General features: G+C 41.2%; 1 protein-coding gene across 1 annotated transcript in view; it reads right to left on the bottom strand.

Moving 5' to 3' along the window:
* PROM1 (prominin 1) overlaps positions 1 to 25,649 on the bottom strand; it is a gene marked incomplete at its 5' end in the record, with an annotated part of 304,125 nt that overhangs the window by 119,853 nt on the left and 158,623 nt on the right. Inside the window, 6 exons of the mRNA XM_081332891.1 lie at positions 8,868 to 8,931; positions 11,552 to 11,626; positions 14,256 to 14,473; positions 17,045 to 17,134; positions 24,800 to 24,863; positions 25,447 to 25,567. Coding sequence (XP_081189017.1) covers positions 8,868 to 8,931; positions 11,552 to 11,626; positions 14,256 to 14,473; positions 17,045 to 17,134; positions 24,800 to 24,863; positions 25,447 to 25,567 — 632 coding nt within the window. The remainder of the gene's footprint in view (positions 1 to 8,867; positions 8,932 to 11,551; positions 11,627 to 14,255; positions 14,474 to 17,044; positions 17,135 to 24,799; positions 24,864 to 25,446; positions 25,568 to 25,649) is intronic.

Below are 25,649 nucleotides of genomic sequence, written 5' to 3'. Positions count from 1 at the left end.
GAGCAACCCCTGTCCCTAGCCCTCCAGAGATCATTCACCAGCGCGACCAATGCCGTCTCCGTGCTGTATCCGGGCCTGAAACCCGATTGGTATGGGTCCAGATAATCACTTTCCTCCAGGAACAGAGGAAGCTGATGCGCCACCACACTCTCAACAACCTTCGCCAAAAAGCGAAGGTTGGAGACTGGACGATAGTTATTTAAAACAGCCGGGTCCAAGGCAGGCTTCTTGAGGAGGGGTCTCACCACCGCCTCCTTCAAGGCGGCAGGGAAGACACCCTCCTTCAAAGAAGCAGTTATTACTGCATGGAACCAGCCTCGTGTCCCCTCCCGGGCCACATAAGCTAGCTGTTCTGAACCAGCCCTCTTCTGGCCTTGTAATAAGGCAAACCCCTATTCAGAAAGAAGAGACTGGAGAGCGTCCAAGGCTAAAAGGCATCTGCCAAGATTTATTACGCAGTTAACAAAAACACTAGAGCTTGTCTTCTCAAGCGGAAAAGTTGCTTTCAGCAACCAGCCCCTCCCCAAACACTCCTTTTATAGAGAGCTCAGGGCGTGGTCTCCCTGTGCCTCCTCCCGAGGAGTCCCGCAGCCTTTCTTTGTTTGTTCCTGCTCGACTGCCTCCTGCGTCGGGCGTCCTTGAACAGGGCCAGCTGTGGGTCATCTTCCTCCGCACTCTCGGGCTCACGCAGCTGAGAAGAGGTCCCCGGCTGAGGGCTCTGCAAAGCCTCCAAACCGTCATCAGCCGGTTCGTTTCCCTCCTCCCCCTCGTCTGAGTCATCCGATACATCGGAGCCGGCTGTCGGACCCACAGGCTGGCCCTGAGTCACAACACTAGCCAGGAGGGGCACGGATCCAATAAACAGGTGGTGGTGCTCAGCCTCCCCATGATCCTGTCCACATCATCAGGGGAAACAGGGTCGAACTCAGTCTAGATATTATTATTATTATTATTATTATTATTATTATTATTATTATTATTATTATTATTAATATTGTGGAGCAGTGGACTAATGCCTCCTTAAGTAACACCAGCTGCCTGCAATTAGTGCAGGTTCGCATCCCACCAGGCTCAAGGTTGACTCAGCCTTCCATCCTTCCGAGGTAGGTAAAATGAGGACCCAGATTGTTGGTGGCAATTAAGCTGACTTTGTAATAATGCCGCTTGGGGTGCGTGTGAAAGCCCTAATAAGCAGGCATATACATAGAATGAAGGCTACTGCTAAGCTTGTAAGCCGCCCTGAGTCTTCGGAGAAGGGCGGGATATAAATGGAATTAAAATAAATAAAAATAAATTATTATTATTATTATTATTATTATTATTATTATTATTATTATTATTATTATTATTATTATTATTATTATTATTATTATTATTATTATTATTATTATTATTATTATTATTATTATTATTATTCTCAGAGCAGGTAGAAGCCAGAAACATTTCCAAGTGAAACAGGCCTCCAGCATTTGTCCTCCTGATGCTCTGCGTTCCAATATTATCTGCTTTCCACTATATTAACATTTTTCAGTCTAATTGGAGCCCAGAGAAATCAAGAGGTCTTCTGAAATTTGAGAAAGTAAATAATATAGAGGGAGGACCTGAAATGAGCCTGGGCTGAGATGAATCCGGGAAGCAGGAAGACTGGCAAATGGGATATGAAGCTTCTGAGCTATTGAGAGCAATGGGGTGAGACAAGAAAGTTTAATACCAACCAAGCATTTCCACCAGGAGGAAAAAAAACAGAGGAGTTCTCAATGAGCACTTGTCTGAGGAGGAAATAGGGTGTTTTTTGAGAGTGTTCTTAAAAGGAAGAAAAATAATTGGATATCCTATCCTGGGAATCTAAGATGAGATGGAACTTAAAGTCTGGAAAGTTTTCTGCCCCTCAGGAGTAATTTTAGGATTGGGTCTGAGACACTTTTTCAAAGTTTCCTGTAGGCCCACAGTGTCCTCTATGGCAGGGCTTTTCAACCAGTGGTACGCCGGCACCTGGCAGGTAGTACACTTACGTTGGGTTGAAAAGCACTGTAAAAAAAAGGTGTGGTGGCTGGGCTGCCTTCTGGCCTGCTGGATTCAGGTTTTTCCTTTGATCGGGGGCATATGGCCTGACTGAAGGCCTCTATCTTTGTGGCAATGCAGCTCTAAAATCGATGGGCTGCTGCTGGGGAGGAGAATTAAAATAGGGCAAAACAAGCAGAGTTCACCATGGTTTATTGATTGCAAAGTTTTCCTTGGGTTTTCCTATCCCTTCCTAGGCTATTAAAATCACATTGGCAAGGTCTGCACCGAACACATGGCTGCATACTACTCAAGTGGATTTTAGCCTAGCCCTTTGTGCAATCCCAGGCCATGTTCTGGAGGTAAGAGGATGTAGTAACAGGAGAAAGCTGCAAAATTGATTCATTATTTATTCTTGTCTTTAGCAGAAATAACTATGTTCTTTGATGCCTTTGCTAGCAACCTGCAGGCTGTGAACTTTCCTTTCCCCCTTGGGGAAAGAATTCAGGAGTGCTAGATTTATTTTTCCTGCCAATTACAATATACCTTATGGGTTTTTTAAGGAGCTTATGAGAAAAAGATGTGTCTGAAAATTAAAGGATGTATGGATTGAGTTGTGAGACAGGGAAATAAAGGGACTTATGCACTTTCAGTTGCTGACAGGTGTGCCACTAATATTCTGACTGGACACCTACATGCTCTCAGGGCCCAAAGATTATCTTCATTCTTCATAAGGTGGCATTATGGATTAACTAATTTTTTCTGGGTTCTGATTTTAAGGTGAGTATCCTGAGCTATGGAGGCCTTTGATCTTCTTAAATACATAATAATAAAATAATGAGAACTAAAAGCTCAAAGGGAAGGCAGATTAGAAAGAACAAGACCTTTTGGGGTCTTCAATTAAGAGTTCCCTAATATGGGAACTTATTAGGGAACAATTAAGAGTTCCCTAATAAGGTTTGCTCCTCCTTCCTAACATCAATAAAGGTGTTTTTTCCAGAAAATATGTGAAGAGCTATAATTAGTGATTTAACTATGTTTTCTTTTTGGCTGTGTTTTAATTTACATATAATGTATGTTTAATCGAGGAGGGCTTGGAGAGGTAGAAGTGGCCAATATGGAGGCTGTGCCTTGCCCTCCAGATCTCTGTCTCCCCTGCAGATCTCTGGAGAAGAGGAAGAGGTGGCAGGGGAGCTGTGTGAGGGAAGGCTGCTGCAAGCCAGCATCCTTACCACGCATGATTAGAAATGGGAATTCCCTTTTGAGAAGGACCAGCCTCCCTTGTGCAGGACTCGGGAGCACTGCTCCCCTGCTGCCTCCTCTTGCTCTCCAGAGATCTGTCAAGACAGAAGTTGGACTCAGAGGAAACTGCTTCCTGGAAACATCCTCCACCTCCTGCTTTTCCAGAAGGGGGCACTGGATGTGGAAACACCAATGATGTCTGAGATTAGAAAAAGAACATCTCTTTAGCGTGCTACACACACACACACACACACACACACACACACACACATTCCAAGCTTGGAGACTTGTATCCACATCTGAGCTAGCAAATTGCCAATCACGCCTGGGCTTGGGGAGAAGGCCCTCTCCTTCCTCTGGAATACAGTGTGTGTGCATATGTGTGCACACACACATTTGCTTGGCTGCTAGCAGTTTGGGGATGGGAGGAGTATGTGAGGTACCGAGTTGTCCCCACATCGAGTTAGCTGGTGTGACTTGTTCCATTCCGACCCAGCTGTCTCGAGTCAGCTGTGTCCAATGAGTAGCATCAAGCAGGCCATGCCCACCTGTTAGGCGACTGGTGGTACCTGAATATTGCCATATCCTAAAAGTGGTACAATCTCTGAAAAGGTTGAAAAGCTCTGTTCTATGGCACAAGGTCTTGACCCTACTAAGAATATGGTATGAATTGAACTGTAGTTCAAAATCACTCTATTTGATTGATCATCCAAATATTTCCAAAGAAATTAACATAACTAGGCATGTCTAAACCAGTTCATTTGTTTTTTCCCCTCCAGTCTTACATTTACATGGAAAGAATTCTAATTCTGGATTGAGATATGTTTCTGCAATAGCAAAAACAAAACAAAACAAAAACAAAAAAACCCCTCAGATCCAGAGTCACTGCACAAGCAGGACTAGAAGCAAGAGTAGTTATTTTATTTGCTTCTTTTAAATGTCATAAACATTTGTGCAAGAAACATTTTGATATGTTATTTATATGTTGGTAATAGTGCCTGCTTATGGAGATATGGACTTGCAAAGAATATGGCTGCTCTATTAAATCACTTTATAATAGGGAATGCCGTAACTGTCAATATGTATTAAAAATAACATGAAATTTGGAACCCCATCAGTTTCTAGGATCTGCTAAAAGCAATGTATTAAGTCTCTCTGTGAAATTTAAGAATGCCCCTCAATTTGTTTTTACCTTTTGCCTTCAAGAAAATCTACCAGGAATTATGAGAAAGAAATGAACTATGAGTTTTAGGGATGAAAATAGATGGATTTAAGTAGAAATAGGTGACTAACATCTTCATCTGCATTGCAAGCAATATCTGACACATATCAATCATTAGGTTGTAGATATGATATCTAATTTTCCCCTTAGTGGCAAGCTAAATATAAACTGATCACCTTTAATTAAAAATAATTTGCACATCAGCACTACCATAGGCATTTTTAAAGTTTACTGTGAGAAGAAACATTCTGAATGCTTCTAAACACATTTTTTTCACTAGGCAGAAAGTGGTATGCAATTTCCACAAAAGCAATGGGGCTTTTGCTTAATGCATATTAAAGATAACCGAGTAGTTGCTTTGCTTTGTTTTTAACATCTCCCTGGTTGAAAAAGACATTCTGAGAATAATTTCACCGTTTTTTTAACAAAGCATGCATATGTTTACATTTACATTATTTCCATGCTCTTTGAAAACTTACGAGGTACAGCTGCTTATAATGGCAGAACGGATCCATATGCAAGAATGAAAATTAGAAGAGGTTAATAAACACTTTCTTTGGTTCTCTTTATAGCATGCAAGGACATAGCTCATGAAAAGAAGTTATAAGCTACTAAACTTGTGGCTGGAGTGGTCAAACAGACGTTTACGGGCCAAATCTTGACCTAAAAGCAAATTTACTTGGTTCTTGAAGGATTCCAAATGTTCATTTGGGAATAAAAATTAAAAAGTTTATATGAAAAGGAAATTTACTGGAAAGGAAATTAATTCTTAGATTGAAATTCCTGGGAATTGATAATTAAGAGAATCCATGATCAACCTTTCTACATAGATTCTATACCATAGCTTTGTACATTATTTTTATCTTTTACATCAAAGCATGGAGAGATGAGAAGGACATCTCAGTGCCTTCTCCGAAGGATCTTCATATGCTTTATTCAAACTTTTCCCTACATCCACCTTGCTCCTCAAGGCCGCATTCCTTCCTTGGCCCTTCTCCTTTAGATTCTCATGTACCTCAACAACTTATGGTAAGTCAATACCTCTCTTTAGCAATACTATCTAGAGTTCATGAATGATGCTCTGATTTTGCTTTGTTTTGGGGAATAATTGTAAATAGGCTGGCACTAATAAACCACACACATCAAGCAAGGAGATAAATAGAAGACTCATGTAAGAAATCTTGTGAATCATCATGCTCCAAGCATAGTTCATATCTGGGGTTGCCTCTTCAGCAACTTCCACCTTAGAGCCCATGAGAGCATCTTACTCCTGAGCAGACATTACAATTGTTCTTTTCAAAAATATATCCTCAGGTCATGGTATAAGCAAGCTCACATTCTTGAATCAGGGATCAGGTTTACATAGCTAGATTGCTACTATTCCCCTTTTCTATCCCCCGTTTTCTATGTACTGCTTCCCTCAATAGCTTTTTCCCACAGCTTTGCTGTGATTTTATGTCTCACATAATGAACAAATACTGTATACTCCAATCCTAAATAGCCAAGATTATGTTGAAGCAACCCTAGATGCCTATAATGACTCTAAAATGTAGAACAATTTAGAATCACTAAACTTTGATATATTTAGTGTTATCAATGGAAGAGAATATTTGTAGATCAGGGGTTGAATTATGGTATCCTTGGTGTTCTCTGAGCTTGGTTGCTCTTCTGCAGATGTTTCATTATTAAACTAGGCCATGGGTCGGCAATCCGTGGCTCTGGAGCCACATGCGGCTCTTTAAGCCATCTCCTGCAGCTCCCAGTCCTCCTCTGACATTTGCAGTTTCGGAAAAAAAAAGTGGGACTAAAAAGGTTCAATCAATCAATTCAAACTGCTCACAAAAAACTCCCAAAGTTTGAATTGATTGGTTGAACTTCTTTGGTTTGTGGGACTGCTGACAAGCCGTTTGTGGGACTGCCCACAAACCTCTTTGCTTCTTCAGACTGAACGTGGTGGCAGCGGAGGAAGTGGAGGAAGAGAAGGGAGGACTGGAAAGGTGAGTGGGCCCTTTTTCTACCTGCTACACGGGTGGGGGCGACCAGTCTTGGGGTGCCCCAGGCCTGCCTCTTCCCTGCCTGGCAGGTCTCCCCTTGTCCTGCTCCACCGCCACCTCTGCTAGCCCGGGGGGTTCCACCGGGGGTCTCAGAAGCTTCCCCTGTCAACCTCCGCCTTTTGGACGTCGTCTTCTCTCAGCTGACTGGCCCTAAGGAAGAGGAGCCAAAGACAGCAGCTCTGCAAGCCTCTGCCAAACCCTTTGTTCGGGCCAGACAGCTGAGAGAAGGGGGCGGCGAAGGCTTGCAGAGCTGCTGCCTTCGGCTCCTCTTAGTTTGGTGGGGCGGCAGAGGCTTGCAGAGCTTCTGTCTTCAGCTCCTCTTCATTTGGGCCATCCAGCCTCCACCACTGCCTTCTCTCAGCTGCCTGGCCTGAACGAAGGGGGCGGTGGAGGTTTGCAGAGCTGCTGCCTTCGGCTGCTTTTCTTTCGTGTCATCCAGCCTCCGCCGCTCTGTTCGCTCAGCTGCCTGGCCCGAACGAAGGGGGTGGCAGAGGCTTGCAGAGCTGCTGCCTTCAGCTGCTTTTCTTTTGGGCCATCCAGCCCCCACCGCCCCATTCTCTTAGCTGCCTGGCCTGAATGAAGGGGGTGGCAGAGGCTTGCAGAGCTGCTGCCTTTGGCTCCTCTTCGTTTGGGCCAGCCAGCCTCCGCCTCCCCCTTCTCTCAGCTGCCTGGGCCGAATGAAGAGGAGCTGAAAGCAGCAGCTCTGCAAACCTCCACCGCCCCCTTCATTTGGGCCAGGCAGCTGAGAATGGGGCAGCAGAGGCTGGATGGCCCAAAAGAAAAGCAGCTGAAGGCAACAGCTCTGCAAGCCTCTGCCACCCCCTTCATTCGGGCCAGGCAGCTGAGAGAATGGGGTGCCGGAGGCAGGCGGATCCCCATATGGGGGTGGGGATGCCTCCGGGTCCCTGCACAAACAGCAATGGGCCAGGAAGTACTCGGCAAGCGGGTGTAGGTGATGCTGCCGGTAGCAGAAGGAGGAGGTGTGAGCTGTGAAGAAAAACTCTTCACACTCCGATTCTTCCCAGAGAAGGACTTTCATTACTTCAGAGATGTTGCTTTTATTCGGGAATTAAATTTCACATAGATTTGGCAATGTTCACGCCAAAGCAGGACACGTGTGCGCGGTACCATAATTGAAGCCACGCAAGGAGCCGAGCTTAGCAAAAGCACCTCCAATGCCTTTTCCTCCGCCCGAGAAGCAAAATAAAGGGCACCCAGGGCACGCGCTTACACTCAGTTGTATGTTTGGAACCCACACGCTCAATTTGTAGTTGTGGTGTCCCCAGGCGGGCTCTTTATTGCTTGGCCCACCTGCCTTGCGGTAATCCACCCTTTCCTTTCCCCCCCCCCACTACTACCCTTCTCCCCCTGCACTCGGTTGACCTTGGAGCCGCTGCTGGGCAATGCAGTTTGTGTGCTACCGAAAGGTGGTGATCCTGGGAAACCGCTCTGCCCAGCCGGAGGAAAGCGGAGGGGGCTGTCTGTGGAAGGCACCATGTGGCAAGAGGTGCCGGGCGGCTGCTCTGCTGTGAGCAGTGCTCAAGAGCTGGGCATGGGTGGGAGTTGGAAGTTCAGTGGGGAACAAAGGGAGCACTGTGGAAAAGGGAGCCAGGCGGCCTGGGCATGTGCCGAAGCGATGGCCAGGAGGATAGCAGCTAGAAGGGGACTGAGGGAGGGGCAGTGGGTTTACGCCATTCCTGAGCTGACCAAGTCTGGAGGGCAACTCACGAGGTGTCTGGAAGCTGGCGGGTGTTGCCTGATGGAGAGGTGGGAGTGGCAGGAGTTTGCAGGTGAAGGAGGGGAGGCAGGCGAGCGACAGAATGCCAGGGAGATTCCCACCTTGGTTGCCCTGTTTGCTGGGTGGTGGCAGGGTGTGAAAGAGCAAGTGGTTACATGTGTGAAGTTGCAGAAGTTGCTAAGCCAGAGGCAACCCTCGGATTGAGCTGCAGAGAGCTGGATGGGTGGGGAGGGCAGGGCCAGTGCATGTCTCACCTGAGGCTCCACTCTTCAATGAAGCCTATTGTTCTGCGCATGCACGCATGCGCGCACGCATTTTGCAGCTCCCACAGTTCCGAGTGGTTCTTTCACCATTTCAGGTTGCCGACCCCTGAACTAGGCAATATCATCAGTGCTGAAGATGTTACCTAGTTTGGTGATGCAACCAAGTTCAGAGAGCACCAAGGACCTCAAAGTATACCTAACTTCTATTTAATAACACATAACAGTCCTATATTTTAATTGTTTTTTTCTCATTCTTTTATAGGAAGTTTCCCATTTTTCTATTAAATTGTGTATTCCAATCACTTAAGCCTTTGCAGTCAGCAAATTAATCCCTTTATCTTCCTTACCTGATAAAATATTCTTTGTTTGATCCTGTACCAGTTCAGGAGTATCATTGAATGCTGCATAACCCTGGAATGAACACATCCAGCAATACCTCAATTACAAAAGATAGCATTTATTTCTGTATTTAAGAAGAAGCAGACTAATCCTTGTTAATGTAACTCTGTACATTACCACTCCATTTTAATTTTAGAAACTGAAATATAAATTGCAAACAGAATTTAAGGGTGCATTCTTATTCCAGAATCCACTAAACTCAAACATTCTGACCACTATGTGAGCCCACTGATGGTTCTACTTATCAGCAGCATGCTGGGCCTGGTAGAAGAGTAGGTGGATCTATGTTCTTAGCCCTCATCACCTCAAAAAAATTAGAAAACTGCCAGTTTTTATCAGGCAAAAATTTCACCATGGACATATTTAAATTCAGCTCTCTTTCTCAACACGCTGAGCTGGTATGTTCTTGAGGTATGACATGAAGGGGAAAATCACTCTTCTCCTCTAATAGAGAGGCCTCAACATATACAGAACAGCCTCTGTGAATCTGTGAGATGCCTCCAAATACTGTGGTCCTGTTTCCACAATCTATTCATTTATTACTTATTTTAGCTGACTGGTTCAAATGAACACTCTTTGATTTCCCATGACACAGTAACCCCCCACCTTCTGCCCACAGCAACCCAACTCAGGGTATTTTAGAATCATAGGCCCTTGTGATTTGCACCATCAAGATAAACTAATAATGTATGGCACCACCTGTGTTGTAGCTGCAAATTCATAAACGTGTGTAGGAACTCTTCAAAGTTAAGAAATCAATAGCTTCAGATATTATAAGCATCATCCACAAGCAGATGCAAAATATGTGCTTATGTCCATAATTGCATGGTGTGCAAAACAAAAAACATGCAAGCTACAGTATTTGTCCCAAAGATGCTTTTTCACAAGGTGACTGGACTTTCTTGTTTTACTTTGAAGATATTTCACTTTTCATCCAGCTCATTCAGCTCTGACTGGATGGTGGGGAATGGAAGGATTTATACTCTTTGCAGACAGCTGGTCATTTGCATTTTTAGCAAGTCATTGAGGCCACCTGGAGGTTTATCTGTGTCATCAGGGTCACCTGAGTAGTACAAATGGGTATAGAGCCTTCTTGGAACTGTTGAAAGGACTGTGTTGTAGACTGGAGATAGATGCCGTATCCCTCCCCCTCTGTTGAGAGAGGGCTGTTCAGTTTTGACATAGATGGCCTTCTTGACCCCCTCTTCCAAACCAGCGGTCCTCTCTGTCCACATTGTGGACTTTGAAAGAATGCCCTTTGTCTTTTAAATGCAGATGGACTGCTGAATCTTGTCCTTATGGATTTGTTTTCCTATGTTGTGCCATGCATTTATGAAGTGGTTGTTTCATTTCCCCAAACAAAACAAAACAACTACTTTATAAACACATGGCACAACATAGGAGAACAAATTCATCAGGACAAGATTCAGCAGTCCATCTGCATTTAAAAGACAAAGACCACTCTTTTGAAGACAGCAAAATCCACATTTTAGACAGAGAAGACTGCGGGTTTGAAAGAGGGGTCAAAAAGGTCATCTATGTCAAAATTGAACAGCCATCTCTCAACAGAGGGGGAGGGATGTGACATCATCTATCTCCAGTCTACAACACAGTCCTTTCAACAGTTCCAAGAAGGCTCCACACCCATTTGCAGTACTCAGGTGACCCTGATGACACAGATAAACCTTCAGATGGCCTCAACAACTCTCTAAAAGAAAAAAAGAATGCAAATCCTTCCATTCCCCACCATCCAGTCAGAGCTGAAGAAGCTTCTTGGATGAGAAGTGAAATGTCTTCAAAGAAAAAACAGAATGTCCAGTTGCCTCCTGAAAAAGCATCTCTGGGACAACTATGACCTGAATTGACATAGACCCAAGTTATTTGCACTTCCCAACTTAGATGATACTAAGATTTCCAGTTTTAAGCTAGGAGTTCCTAATGTTAGCAGACAGGAGAATGAAACAGGATGAAAGTCATAAGCATTAAGATTTTTGGTTCAGGATACTCCATCCCAAATAAGAAGATACAGTCCTCAACTTATGACTATGTTGGGAACCAGGATTTCCATTTCTAAATAAGGTGGTTGTTAAGTGAGTCACACCCAATTTTACATCATATTTGGCCATGGTTGCTAAGTAAATCACTGTAGTTGTTAAGTGACTCTCATGGTTGTTAGGAAAATCTGGCTGCCTCCATTTACTTTGTGGTCAGAGGCCAGCTGGGAAGGTTGCATTTAGTGATCACATAATCCTGGGATGCTGCAACCATCGTGAATACAAGTGCCTGAATTTGGATCACATGACCATGGGGATGCTGCAAGAGTCATTAAGTGTGGGGGTTGATTGCAAGTTATTGTATTCAGTGCCACTGTAACTTTGAATGGTTGCTAAACAAATGTGTATGTTGCCTTGTGCTAAAGAAGATTAAACTGTGTTTCACTTTGTATTTCAGCTCCAAATGCTAGAAAATATTAACAAAGAAACTGAGTTTCCTTTGTGCACACCTTCCACATTGGAGTATCTGCTTGCTGAAATAATTTATGAATATCTAAAGCAACATGATAAGCAATAGAATGCCATTTGGAATGCAACATGTAGACAAATATATGTATCTTTACCAGGTACAATCACACCTTTTGAATTAGATTGGAAAGGTCTATTTTAAGAACTTCGTTGACTTTGACAAGCTGAGGGTTCACTCCTGGTAACTAAAAGAAGGGAAAAATAATTTCAGGTTAATCTTGCAATCTATAGAAGTACTCAAAATTTTGCTCATTATACTACTGCATTATCCTAATATCACAAAAAGCATCCTAAACTTTCCACCATTATTCTTGCCAATTTAGACACTCTTCAATCATCTCACTAGAAACATCTGCACTTTCTTTTTTTATGTTACAGCTTTTGCTAAGGGAAAAATAAATTTTAAAGATTATTTCTCTGGCCTTATAGCTAATCAATAAAAGTGATTTTCATGTGAGCTGCATATGTAATACAAACAGAGCTCATGATGCTGTCAGATTGTTTGGGTCTTTGCCAAGACCCAGACCAGATTTTCTACATCAATCAACAGAATGGTAGTCAATCATCTAGTTGTGCTGAAAACTCAGCTGGGTGTCATTTCCCTCAGCAGGTTTTTTTTAAGAAAATAAATTAAAATATTTGAATCTAATTTGGGGAGCTTTAGAAAATTTGTGGGGAAAGAAAATAATGGACACCCTCATACCTATTAGCACTGTACTGTTTATCCTCTGGCTTCACTGGACCAGAAAGTGCACTGAAAATATGACTATTCTATCGATTCTCTTTGTTGGGAAGTAGACATATTTACAAGAAAGGAAGATGATCCTGAAGTTAATCCAATTCCCATCAAAGGAAGATTAAATAGATTATATTAGATAAAAACAAAACCTGCCTCCATTATTATATTCTGAACCATTTAAAATGATCCTGCCACTTTAAAGATAAATCATTTGGAAAGAGAGAGATTAAAGAAAAATAGTCTTATTTTAGATAAATGGAAAAGAAGAAACAGGGGTGACATGATAGCAGTATTCCAGTATTTGAGTGGCTGCCACAAAGAAGAGGGAGTCAAACTATTCTCCAAAGTACCAGAAGGCAGGACAAGAAACAATGGTTGGAAACTGACCAAAGAGAGAGGCAACCTGGAATTAAGGAGAAAGTTCCTAAGAGTGAGGACAATTAAGCAATGGAACAGCTTGCCCTCAGAAATCATGGGTGCTCCATCACTGGAGGTTTTTAAGAAGAGAATAGACAGTCACTTGTCTGAAATGGTATAGGCTATTCTATTCTATTCTATTCTATTCTATTCTATTCTATTCTATTCTATTCTATTCTATTCTATTCTATTCTATTCTATTCTATTCTATTCTATTCTATTCTATTCTATTCTATTCTATTCTATTCCATTCCATTCCATTCCATTCCATTCCATTCCATTCCATCTCATCTCCTTTTCCCAACAGAATGGGAAATATAACACAAGAAAAGCATATGTACTACTGCAGCTTCTACATTTTTATCAAAATCTCAGAACTTAGATTCGACTTCATTATAACTTCCAAGATCACTTTAATACCCCATCCATGGTTCTCCTCCATCCATGTATTTTTTCTCCTTCACTTGAAGTACATAAAGTGAGGTGAAGGCCACCTGAAACAGTGATTATATCCAATTTGTCACCAAAAGTTACAGTTCAGATAGGCCAGTAGGGTTTCCTAACTTCTAGCACTGATGATGTTACCTACTTTGGTAATGAAACATCTGCAAGAAGCCACCAAGCCCATAGAACACTAAGGATCCCAGATTTCCTAACTCTATCTGTATAATATTTTATCTGTCTTCTTTATGAATGCACTAAACACACAAAATACACTTAAATATTTGCACAGTGGTTGCAAACAGATTTCCAACTTAAGCTATTGTTACAGAAACAATATTGCTGTACCAACTTTGGAACATATATTTGTTCATTTCTCTTAAAAATACACATATCATACAATTCAATTGAGACTGTGTGCTGTTCCATCTTTACACTGTCAAATAGACTGCTGAGTGAACAATTTTACTGTAAGATTTAACAAATACAGAAAATTTGCAAGTTAGCATGCTAATGGCATGTTAATGATAAAGAAAAAAAGAAAGATTTTAAAGAAAAAATATGTTTAATCTCTAAAGTACTCTTATTTCTATAATCTATCCTACCTAACGAAAAACATACATCACAAGTTCATTTTTTCATTTTTATACAACTCTGTAAGAGACTCCTTACCACCAATAAATGTAGATAATATTTTTCTAATTGAAGAAGTCAATTTATCTATCTGAGCAAAATCTGTCAACTTCACCAAACATTCCTCCATAATGGGTAGTATTGAATCTCTCAATCTCTCTCCATATAATAATCTTGCTGCAGAAATTACATATTGAAATGATCTTGCATGGCTTTTTTCTTACTGTTTATTCATTAATCCTAAAAGGAATTTATTTGACTAGCTTCAAATAAAATGTTTTTTTAAGGACAAACAGATTTTCCTGAAAGTAAACCTTTCCTTGCAAGTACAGACCAACTCTACATGGCAAGATGCTCTAAAAGTCCATATTTTTCTGCAATGTGAAGGGAAGCTAAGGAGTACAGGAATGAAGGCAGTTCACTTGATTTAAGATATCTCATAAACATTTGGCACAGCAAGAAAATCCACACTCTTTGTCCAGTGTATGAGTTTTTTATCTCCTCATCATTCAGTCAAGCAAGCCCTATCTTTCTTCTGAAGAAGAGGCCAAACTTTTTAGAGAAGCATGGAGAGTATAGCTTACCTTGCTGTAATTAGCATTAATGATCAGCTGATTCAAAGAATTTTTGATAAGGTTGCAAGTTGAAGCAACCTGGGTAGCCATGCAAGCTGAATCATTAAGAGTATCTATCAAGTCTTCTGTTACATCCATCAGGCTGGTGTGCAGCTTCTCAGTGCCCTCCTGTAACATTTCCAGACACCCACTCACATTCTCCAGTGCCTCTTTAGTCTCTCTAATAGCTACATTGGTAAAAAGATCAGTTTCATTACAGTCTGCATGCTGTGGTTTAGTTTTACTAAGCTACACAAACACATATTTGTTTTATTCAAAATGTCTAAACTGTGCATTTTTCTTGTTCAAAGTTAAACATCATCTCTGAAAGGGTAAGAAATAACCATAAACTAGTACTTGAAGAGGTTTGATACCATCAAAGTTTAGTTTGCTTTGCTAAAGCATTTAGAATAACTTTGTTGTAAGGGCACATAGATACTTTCCTGATTTCTCTGGACATATTGATATACTAAGTGAACAAAGTTCATATTAATAAAAGGTCCTTGCTTTATTTGGACCCACCATCCTGGAATGGCCAGTCTTGAAATGGACTGCCACTTTGCAACTGGATTGTCCAAGAGCCTTGGTGGAGCAGTGGGCTAATGCCTCCTTAAGTAACACCAGCTGCCTGCAATTAGTGCAGGTTCGCATCCAACCAGGCTCAAGGTTGACTCAGCCTTCCATCCTTCTGAGGTAGGTAAAATGAGGACCCAGATTGTTGGGGGCAATTAAGCTGACTTTGTAATAATGCCGCTTGGGGGGGGTGAAAGCCCTAACAAGCAGGCATATACATAGAATGAAGGCTACTGCTAAGCTTGTAAGCCGCCCTGAGTCTTCGGAGAAGGGCGGGATATAAATGGAATTAAAATAAAATAAATAAATAAATAAATTTTGAGATCAGACAATTTCTGATATGTCACATCTCCTTGATCTGAGACTGGAACACTTGTAACAGCTGTGCTGCAGTTGGAACAGCTCCCTTTGTGGTTGGAATATTTCTATTTCAAACTATTTTGTCTACCTTTAGTATTAACTACTATTAGGTTTGAAGTGATAAATCAACTAAAACAGTGCAATGCTTCAGATTTTATTCTAAAAGAATTATTTGGGGTGTATCGGATTGCAAACATAGCATCTACCTACAACTCTTTACAGCAGCTGCATCTTTTTAGAGGACAATGCTGAGGACAGCCATGTAATCCCAGGAAAAGGTAACACTTTGATAGATGCAGATGTCTGTGTTCCCATACATTCCAAAGTACCCTGTTAAGACTCATATTTGAAATGCAATGCATCCTACATTTGATCAAAAATAAATGAAATAAGTAGTAATCAAATTAAAAATATTTGTCCTACATTCCCTTTCACTAACAAACCCTACTAATTGCTACTAATGCACATTTTCCATCACTTCTGCATATCTGCTAGCTGGAGGAGCTGGGAACATGTTGCTGTTTACAACAAACAAGCAATATAAGCTTCAATCCATAGCCTTTTGCTCCTGAGCAGCACTGTAGGATTTAAGAAGGTTTGCAGGAATAAATAAGTTACAAAAAGCAGCCAGAACTAATGGGCAAGCAATGTGTTGTGATCTGACCCAAGGAGCAAAGCAATGAATTGCTGAAAAAAAGAGAAATATGACAAGACAAACTGCATGGAGAGTAGAAACTATAGGAGGCACTTCACAAAATGCATTTGAGATCATTTTACCTTTAATGGCCCTTTCCACCTTGACTTCAAGACCGAAAAATAAAAGAAAGAATGCAGGATAAAGATTGAAAAATGCAAACAGTTTGATGGCCAACATAGCATTTCTACCATTAAGAAGAGTAGCCCTTCTAGCTACGCTCTACCAACTATGATGTTTGGCACTTAGTATGGTTCATCTTAATGGGAACTAGAGCTGAAAGCACACAATCAAGCAGTCCAAGCCAAGGGAGTTAAATCTCCCAACAGCTGCAAAGCAGTGAGGTGATGGGTTAAACTGCGGGGAGACCAGCAGATAGAAGTGGAATGCTTAATCCTTGCCTGCAGTTCTCCCTGCCATCTACCTTCCATTCTACTACTTTTTTCTATGAGAGTCACATCCACATCAGTTGGATGCAGAAGTTTAGACACATCTGACTAAACTCTTAGGTTTCAATGAATTCATAAGCACACAAAAGATGACACCACCTCTGCATAGGGCAAGGCTAAGCACATCTTTCCGAAAATATGAATGCATGCTTACTGATTATATGCAGCTGTCTCAATTCAAAATAAGCAAAGAGAGACAAAAAATATGGACACCTTCCCATGCAGAGCTTTTTTTGTTCATTTAGGCATTGATGGAAATACACAATTGGATCAGAGTTGCCTAAATTTTTGCATGCAGCTGTGGACTGTCTCTAGAAAAAATCATGGTGGATACATGACAGGGGGAAATTTGTCTAGCAAATTCTATGCAATTTGTGGGTGTGTAGTTGTTAATGGCACTGTGAATGTTCAGTCCCCAATCAATCTAAATATTTTGACATTATTTCAAAGCTCCTAGCTTTTAAAGGGGGTTGGCAACATCATATGGAGAAGGACAGAGGGTCTCTGCATCACTTCAGAGCTTTTGCAAAAGTTCTGTGATTGATTGCATTTGGAATACACTGTATACAATCAGGAATACACCGTAGGAGGCATTTCAGCAGTCTGATGATTGTATGGATCTAAAGTTTGCAGCCAACTGTAGCCCCATAATTTGACATTTATAAATGCAGTGATTCTTTTACCTCCTGCCATGGTAAGGGCAGCATCAAGAGCAGGGTATACCTCCTTTCCCAGCTGTTCCCAGATTCGACTGCCAAGCAATGTCCCAACATCTGTTGGAGAAAGAAATGATGGGAAGAACATCAATTACCAATTAACCGAGTGTACAATTTTGCATTTAAATGCCCCACGTTAGGTACAACTCAAACAGCATGTAAATTATCAATCCTTACCCACACCATTATTTTTCTTGAACTATAAAGTAAAGGTAAAGGTTCCTCTGCACATGCGTGCTAGTTGTTTCCAACTCTAGGGGCCGGTGCTCATCACTGTTTCAAAGCCGAAGAGCCAGCGCTTGTCCGAGGAGGACGTCTCCGTGGTCATGTGGCCGGCATGACTAGACGCCAAAGGCGCATGGAACACTGTTTCCTTCCCACCGTAGTGGTCCCTATTTTTCTACTTGCATTTTTACGTGCTTTCGAACTGCTAGGTTGGCAGAAGCTGAACTATAACCAAGATTAAATTCTAATTTGATTAAAGCACACACAAATTCTGATCACTGATTTTAAATAGTGTTAAATCAATATAGGCACTTTGTCCAGGAATTTTAACTCTTAACAACACTAGTTATTTAGGATTATTTTTTTGAACCTGCAACAATGGATAATTTTTCTTTGGTGTCCTCCAAATTTTGGACCTTCTCATTACATGTGTTTAATCTGATAGCCAGTTCGGTATAATGATTAAGGCATCCATCTAGAAACCAAGCAGCCAGAGTTCTAGTCTTGTTTAGGCACAAAATTAGCTGGTTGACCTTGGCCAGTCACTCTCTCTCTCAGCCATAGGAAGAAGGCAGTGGCAAACCTCTTCCAAAACCTAGCCAACAAAACTTCAGATTCTAGTCTAAGCAGTTGCCAGAAGTCAGTACTAAATTGAAAGCATACAGAAAAAGTTCATTCTGGTACTAAATGCAACACTTGTGCATATTGTGTTATTGTATTTTATGAATACTGCTTCTATGCAATGCTGAGAACTTTCTGGTCAGAAGGTAACATCTCAACCATACTTCCCAAGCAGAGCCCTTCAGTATCAATTCCCATTAAATTCTATTTAACCCAGCAGAGTTGCAACTTCTGTCAGTTTTCTGCTTCTATTTAACATCTATATTATCTTCTGCAAAAATCTCTATTGACTAACAACATGCTGAATGATAAGTCCTTTCAGATAATAATGGGAGACAGCATAAGTAAGGTAAGAAGATTAAAGAACAGCCTCCCACAAGGCACTCACACTATTCAACTTATACATGTGTCAGAACCCATATTTTCCCTGGGGGGAGGAGCTATTTCATTTCTTCTTCATTTCTTCTTCATTTCTTTCTGAGGGTTCTGGGGGGGGGGAGTGAAGGCTCTGTGGTATGTTTCTCTGCTCTGCTACAATGTATCCTTTCCACTATTTCTACCCACTTGCTCTTTGAACTCTCTCTCTTGATGTTACCTTGGGGTGAGAAAGGAATGTGCCTCCGGACATCTGGCTTATCTCTTGCTGCAGAAGGGAAGGTGTGAAGACCCAACAACATCTTCACAACCATGGGAATGGACCCTGTTATCAGCTCCTTTCCCTCAGCAGAAAGGATTGGCCCATTCAAACTGACTGGATGAACTATTGGGGTGGGGTTTACTTGGGACTCTTTTAACCTATTGATCTAAGCGGGAAACCCTCAGATCCTGCCTATCATACCTGCTTTCAGCTTCTCCTAATAAAAGTTCCTTTTGGAATGAAACTGTTCCAAGAGTCCTGCTTTCTTGGGATGAGGTTTTGAAGTGGGCTCTGACAACATGTCAGATACGCCAGCAACAAGGAGATGCAAATTTGGATACACAGATGATTTGGCCATAGCAGTACAAACACACACATACACATAGACACACACACATTGAAGTGGCTGACAGACTCCTGTCCAAAGATCTTAATATCTTCGGAAAATTCTTCACTGACTGGAGGTTCACTCCTAGCACTAGCAAAACTATGTGCTTCCACCTTAACAACAGCTAGCATATGTTGGCAGGTATGACATAGTTGGCATTAGAGAAACCTGGTGGGATGAAACCCATGACTGGAATGGACTGATGGATACAAATTGTTCAAAAGAAATAGATCTACAAAAAGAGGAGGGGGAGTTGCATGATATGTAAGAGAACACTACATATCTACAGAAATGCACGTGATCAAAGATAAAATCCCACCACAATGTATATGGGTCAATAAAAAATGGGAAAAAAGTGACATTGCCATAGGTGTTTATTACAGACCACTCAACCAATCAGAAGAAATAGATGAATTCTTTGCCAACCAGTTAACAAACGTATATAGGAAGCATACCACAGTAGTAATGGGAGACTTCAACTATCCAGATATCAACTGGGAGACAAACTGCAGCGAGTGGGAGATCAAACAGATTCTTAACCAACCTAGCCAACAACTTTATGATCCAAAAGGTAGAGGAGGAACTAGAAGTAAAGCTATACTGGACCTATTCCTTACTAATCAAGAAGAAGTGACAGAGAGAATTGAAATTGCCAGAACCTTGGGTGAAAGTGACCACATAATGCTGAAATTCAATATAATGCAAACAATAGAAAATTGTCCAACCAGAGTCTTAAACTTCAAAAGAGCTGATTTTAACAAACTCAGAGAAAACCTAGGAAAGATTCCATGGACAAAAATCCTAAAGGGGAAAACAACACAAGAAGCAAAAAAACAGGTCTACACACAACTAGAAGCAAATAAAGTTATAATCAGTAGCCAGCAAGGGTTTCTCAAAAACAGATCAGGCCAAACCAATCTTATTTCATTGTTTGATAAAGTGACTAAATTAGTAGATCAGCGAAACACTGTGGACATAGTATATTTAGACTTCAGTAAGGCATTTGACAAACTAGACCACAACCTGATGCTTAGTAAGCTCGAAAAAGGTGGGATAGACAACATCACCACCAGATGGATGTGTAGCTGGCTGACAAACTGTATTCAGCAAGTAGTCCTCAATGGCACTACATCCACATGGAGAGAAATAAAGAGCGGGGTATCATAAGGCTCCATCTTAAGCCCAGTACTCTTCAATATCTTCATTAATGACTTAGATGAAGGAATAGAAGGGGAACTCATCAAATTTGCAGATACCAAACTGGCAGGAATAGCCAAAACCCAAGAAGACAAGCTTAGGATCCAAAAAAATCTTGACAAACTTGAATAATGGGCCCTATCCAAGAAAATGAGTTTCAATGTGGAGAAAAACAAAGTTTTACATTTAGGCAGGAAAAACCAAAGGTTTAAGTACAGATTAGGTGAGATATGGCTCAAAAACAGTAACTGTGAGAGGGAACTGTGAGAGGCTACTGCTGAGCTTGTAAGCCGCCCTGAGTCTTCGGAGAAGGGCGGGATATAAATGGAATTAAAATAAAATAAATAAAATAAACTTGGAGTCCTAGTGGATGATCACTTGACTATGAGCCAGCAGTGTGCAGCAGCAGCCAAAAAAGCTAATACAATCCTGGGTTGTATAAACAGGTGCATAGAATCAAGATCATGTGAAGTATTAGTACCGCTTTATAAAACCCTAGTAAGACCACACCTGGAATACTGCAACCAATTTTAGTCACCATACTACAAAGAAGATGTTGAGACTTTGGGGAAAAAAAGTTCAGAGAAGAGCAACTAAAATGATCAAAGGCCTGGAGACTAAAACATATAAAGAACAGCTGTAGGACTTGGATTTGGCTAGTCTAAAGAAAGGAAGAAATAGGAGTGCCGTGATAGCAGTATTCCAGTATTTGAGGGACTGCCACAAAGAAGAGGGCGTCAAACTTCCTAACAGTGAGGACAATTAACCTGTGGAACAGCTTGCCTTCAGAAGTTGTGGGCACTCCAACACTGGAGACTAGAGAGTCACTTGTCTGAAATGGTATAAGTTTTCCTGCTCAAGGACGAGGTTGGACTAGAAGATCTCCAAGGTCCCTTCCAGCTCTATTCTATTCTATTCTGAACCATATAGCACCAGCTTTACAAAGGCAAGGTGCACCTGTGAAAGAATACAGAAAAATTATGAACAACTCAGTTCTAGCAGTGCATGCTGACCTTCCTCATTTATGGAAGACTTAAATCCAGGAAACCCTCACTGGCACTTGCACAACATCTGCCCAACAACATTAACATTGATTCCCAATGGAAAGCCAAATGGGTCACTGAAGGCCAAACGTAGGACGCAGAGTTGGAGAGCTAACAACTAGGTTAAAGGCTAAACCATTTAGAGCAGGCATGCTAAACTTGTGATGTATCATGACTTTACCCCATTGCCGGCAATGGGGTGGGTGTGGTTTTGGTGTGACGCATCCAGCCGGCGGGCCAGCAGTTTGACATGCCTGATTTAGAGTGTCACTTCCATCTATTTTGCTTGCTAATGTTCACTTATTAGAGCCTAAAATGGATTATATGAAGTCAGATTTAATAACAAACAGGGAGGTGAGAGATTGCTTTGTCATTATTGCAACAGAAACCTGGTTAAAGCACTCTATCCCGGATAGTTCTGTTAGCTTGGTGGGATTTTCAACATTTTGACTGGACTGGAGTTTTTCTCTTAGTGGCAAATCCCGAAGAGGGGGTGTCTGTTTTTATATAAATGCCAAATGGTGTAATAATGCTAAAGTGCTCTCAAATCAGTGCTCCTCTGATACAGAGCTTTTGATTATCAATGTAGGCCCTTATATTTGCCTAGAAAAGTTACTGTTATTACCAGTGCTTTTTTTGTAAAAGAAAAAGGTGCCGGAACTCACACATGTCACACAACCTGCCTTGCCTACCCTACAAGGTTCCATCCAAAAAAGATGCTGAAACTCTGTTCTGAGTGTTCTATGACAAAAAAGCCCTGGTTATTACAGTATTATAGCTGTGTATATTCCTCCTTATGCAAATAGAAATGAGGCCCTGAATGTTCTCTATCGTACCATCAATAACTTACAAACTATTTGCTTAGAACGTGCCTTTATTGTAGTGGGGATTTTAATCAGATTGATTTGAAAGCAATTTTGCAATCAGAGGTGGGAATACACTGGATCTTTCCTATTATAACAACAAGAATGCATTTAAAGCTATTCCCTGCCCTCATCTTGGCTCTTTTAACCATCTCTCTGTGCTGCTTATCCCAGCATATAAGCCTCTATTACTTAGAGAGAAACCAGCCATGAAGCAGGTGAGGGTTTAGGCGGAGGAAGCTGTAGAAACATTACAAGATTGCTTTGAGTGAACAGATTGGGGCATCTTTAAAGAAGCTGAAACAGATAACCAACATATTAATGTAGAGGTGTATGCCACCTCTGCGTTTGCATATATTCAGAAGTACATTGAGGATGTCTGTCCTTAAAAACATTGCTGTGCAGCCTAATGAAAAACCATGGATGACACATGAGGTTAGCAAGATGTTGAAAGTATGGAATGTGGTTTTTAAATCCAGTGATATGCTGGTACTTAGAACAGAGCCAATTTGAAAAGTGCCAGAAAACACCAAAGCAAGCTCATTTTCAGAAAGTTCTGAACTTTTTTCAGGACCCAACAAATACTAAGCATTTGTGGCAAGGCATCCAGGCAATTACAGGTAGTCCTTGAGTTACAAATGGAATGTGCAGGCTCCACTACATTTGTAACTTGAGGACTGCCCATTCCATTCTCAACTCAAGGATTCATAGGAGTACCTTGAACAGGATCACTCCCTGCTTTCGCCCACGCATTCACTAATCGAATGCATGGTTCGTTAAGTGCATATGAAGTATCTCATGAGGTATTCAGGGTGGGAAAGGCCATGGGGGGGCTAGTGATTGAACAAGGCCCCAAGCCCTCCCTGACCTACTAAGATACCTCATGCTTCCCCCTGCCTTCCTGTCGCATTGGACTCACTACCTTGCAAAGATCTGTCTCCTTTCTGCCACTTTCTCTTTGCCTTTGAGGGAGAGGAGAGTCAAAGGAAGCTCCTAGGTGCAAAAAGTGTTTGCAGTGCCTGTCACCTACTCCTCCCCCCTGACTCCTTTCCACCAAGATCATGTGAAGTATTAGTACTGCTTTATAAAGCCCTAGTAAGACCACACCTAGAATACTGCAACCAATTTTAGTTGCCATACTGCAAAAAAGATGTTGAGACTTTGGAGAAAGTTCAGAGAACTAAAATGATCAAAGGCCTAGAGACTAAACATACGAAGAATGTGCTGCAGGACTTGGATTTTGTTAGTCTAAAGAAAGGAAGAAATAGGGGTGCCATGATAACAGTATTCCAGTATTTGAGGGGCTGCCACAAAGAAGAGGGAGTGAAATTATTCTCCAAAGCACCAGAGGGCAGGACAAGAAACAATGGTTGGAAACTGACCAAAGAGAGAAGCAACCTGGAATTAAGAAGAAACTTCCTAACAGTGAGGACAATTAACCAGTGGTACAGCTTGCCTTCAGAAACCATGGGTGCTCCATCAATGGAGGTTTTTAAGAAGAAACTAGACAGTCACTTGTCTGAAATGGTATAGGTTCTCCTGCTTGAGTGGGGGGCTGGACTAAAAGACTTCCAAGTTCCTTTCCAATTCTATTCTATTCTATTCATTTGTCTACTTCTAAATGTAGGAGAAAACACACACACACACACACCTTCTGATGCCTGCTCTCAAAAGAAAAAGTTTTTCTTTTGAGAGCAGGCATCAGAATTTCATTTAAAATGTGTGCCAGTATGTACACACAAAAAATGACAATAAAGGTCACCAGGCTTTGAACGACCATGTCAGCAATGGACAATCTTAAATCAGATTCACATTTCACATGGCATCTGCTGGGACTCTCTATGTAAATGGGACATAATATCCTCCCCTCAGTGTGACTGTGGAGTCTCACATCAAACTGTAGATCACATCATGACTGGCAGTAGGGGAGGTTCAGTATCTCATTTTTTTTTAATGTAAACGATGCTACACTTCAATAGTCAGATGGCCTAGACATTGTTTTTTTTACATTTATATTTTATATTTTATTGCAGGGGTCATGAAACCCCACCCAAAACCAGGCCACAGCCCATTTGGAACTGGGCTGCAGGAGCATCGGATGAGCGTGTGGTTGCACAGAGCTCCAATTGTGCAAGTGGCGGGTTCTCTCTCAAGCATGTAGCTCCACTTGTGTGAGTGGTGGGCGCTCATGCTCCAAGCTCCATTTGTGCACAAAAGGAGCTGTGCTCTCACACGCTCCTGCCTCTCATACAGAACCATCTCTTCTCCCACCCCCACCCCCCACACTGCCAAGACAGAAAGGTTGGAGACTGCTGTTTAATTGTGTTTTACTAATCTAGGTGAAATATTAAAATATATTGCTAGTCCATGTATGATATGCCACACACTAAATAAATAAATTTAATAGGAAAAAATATTCCTGGATGGACATTCTTTGTGAGAGCACAGTGATGCTTCTCCTTGGCTGAAAAAAAATCCTTTACAGAAACCACTTTGAAAATAATTTCCTTTACTAATTACCACTAATCATAGCCTCATAATTGTCCTGCCAAAGTTCCTTTAGAACATAAGTCATTGTGTTACACCAAGATGAGTTATTTAATACTTTGATATTTCTGTTATTTAGCATTTAGTGTTTAGATAACATGCTTCGTACATAACAAGAGTATTGTAATCCTTAGCAAATTGAAGAGCAAAAACTATGAGAACAAGCTCCTTCAGATCCAAGTCTCTTAAAAATATACTTACTATTAAGATCAGAAAGCACTTTCTTCTTGGTAGTGTTATACTGATTCACCAAATAGTCAATTTGCTACAAAGAAAGCAACAAACATAGGACTGATCACATACCCATGTATACCAAGGCAGTAATATTCACTTGCAGCATCACAAAAGCTCTGGAATTCTAGCTTAATGAGATAGATGACACTTCAATATTCAGTCTACTTCATGGCCTGATTGGGAATTTTTCTCCTAATCATGATGATTATATAAACTCTTAATATTAACTACTGGTAAACTTGAGTATAAGTTTGTGATTAGACTCTACTTTTTCTAAAGGCATCTGAGGGTAATGGATGATCAGACAGATCTTCTACTGCTAGCCACATCCCACTCAAAAGTTTAAATGACCATTTTTATTATGGCAAGATTCCCACACTTACTGGAAGATTGTTAAAAATAAAATGCTGTGCAATATTGCAATTAGTGGTGCACACTACAATCAATATAATTAATTGTTAAATAGGAGCTCAGGTTTAAATGGCATGCTTTTAATAATATTTCTAATATCTTGTACTACCAGGTAAGTGTAAAATTAAATCCAGCCACAGAATCATGGCATGCCTACTTTCCTAACACGACATGAAGCCACCCAAAGGAAAAAGGTACATTACCCCAGGAGTTCCATTCAGGAACATCTGAAGGTCTCTGAAATTATTGCTTATGAGTCCCCTGGCTCCTTGGACTTGGCTTGTGAGATGCTGGTTAGCCGCATAGGCAAAAAACACCCCAATACTAGGTAGCAAGAGAGAATACAGAAGAAAGAATTATTCTTACTTTTACAGTTAAATAATATTGTTATCCAAACCACAGAAAA

Source organism: Vipera berus (genome assembly GCF_964194415.1).
Source record: "Vipera berus genome assembly, chromosome: 7".
Classification (NCBI taxonomy): domain Eukaryota; kingdom Metazoa; phylum Chordata; class Lepidosauria; order Squamata; family Viperidae; genus Vipera; species Vipera berus.
This window is presented reverse-complemented; position numbering and strand designations above follow the sequence as displayed.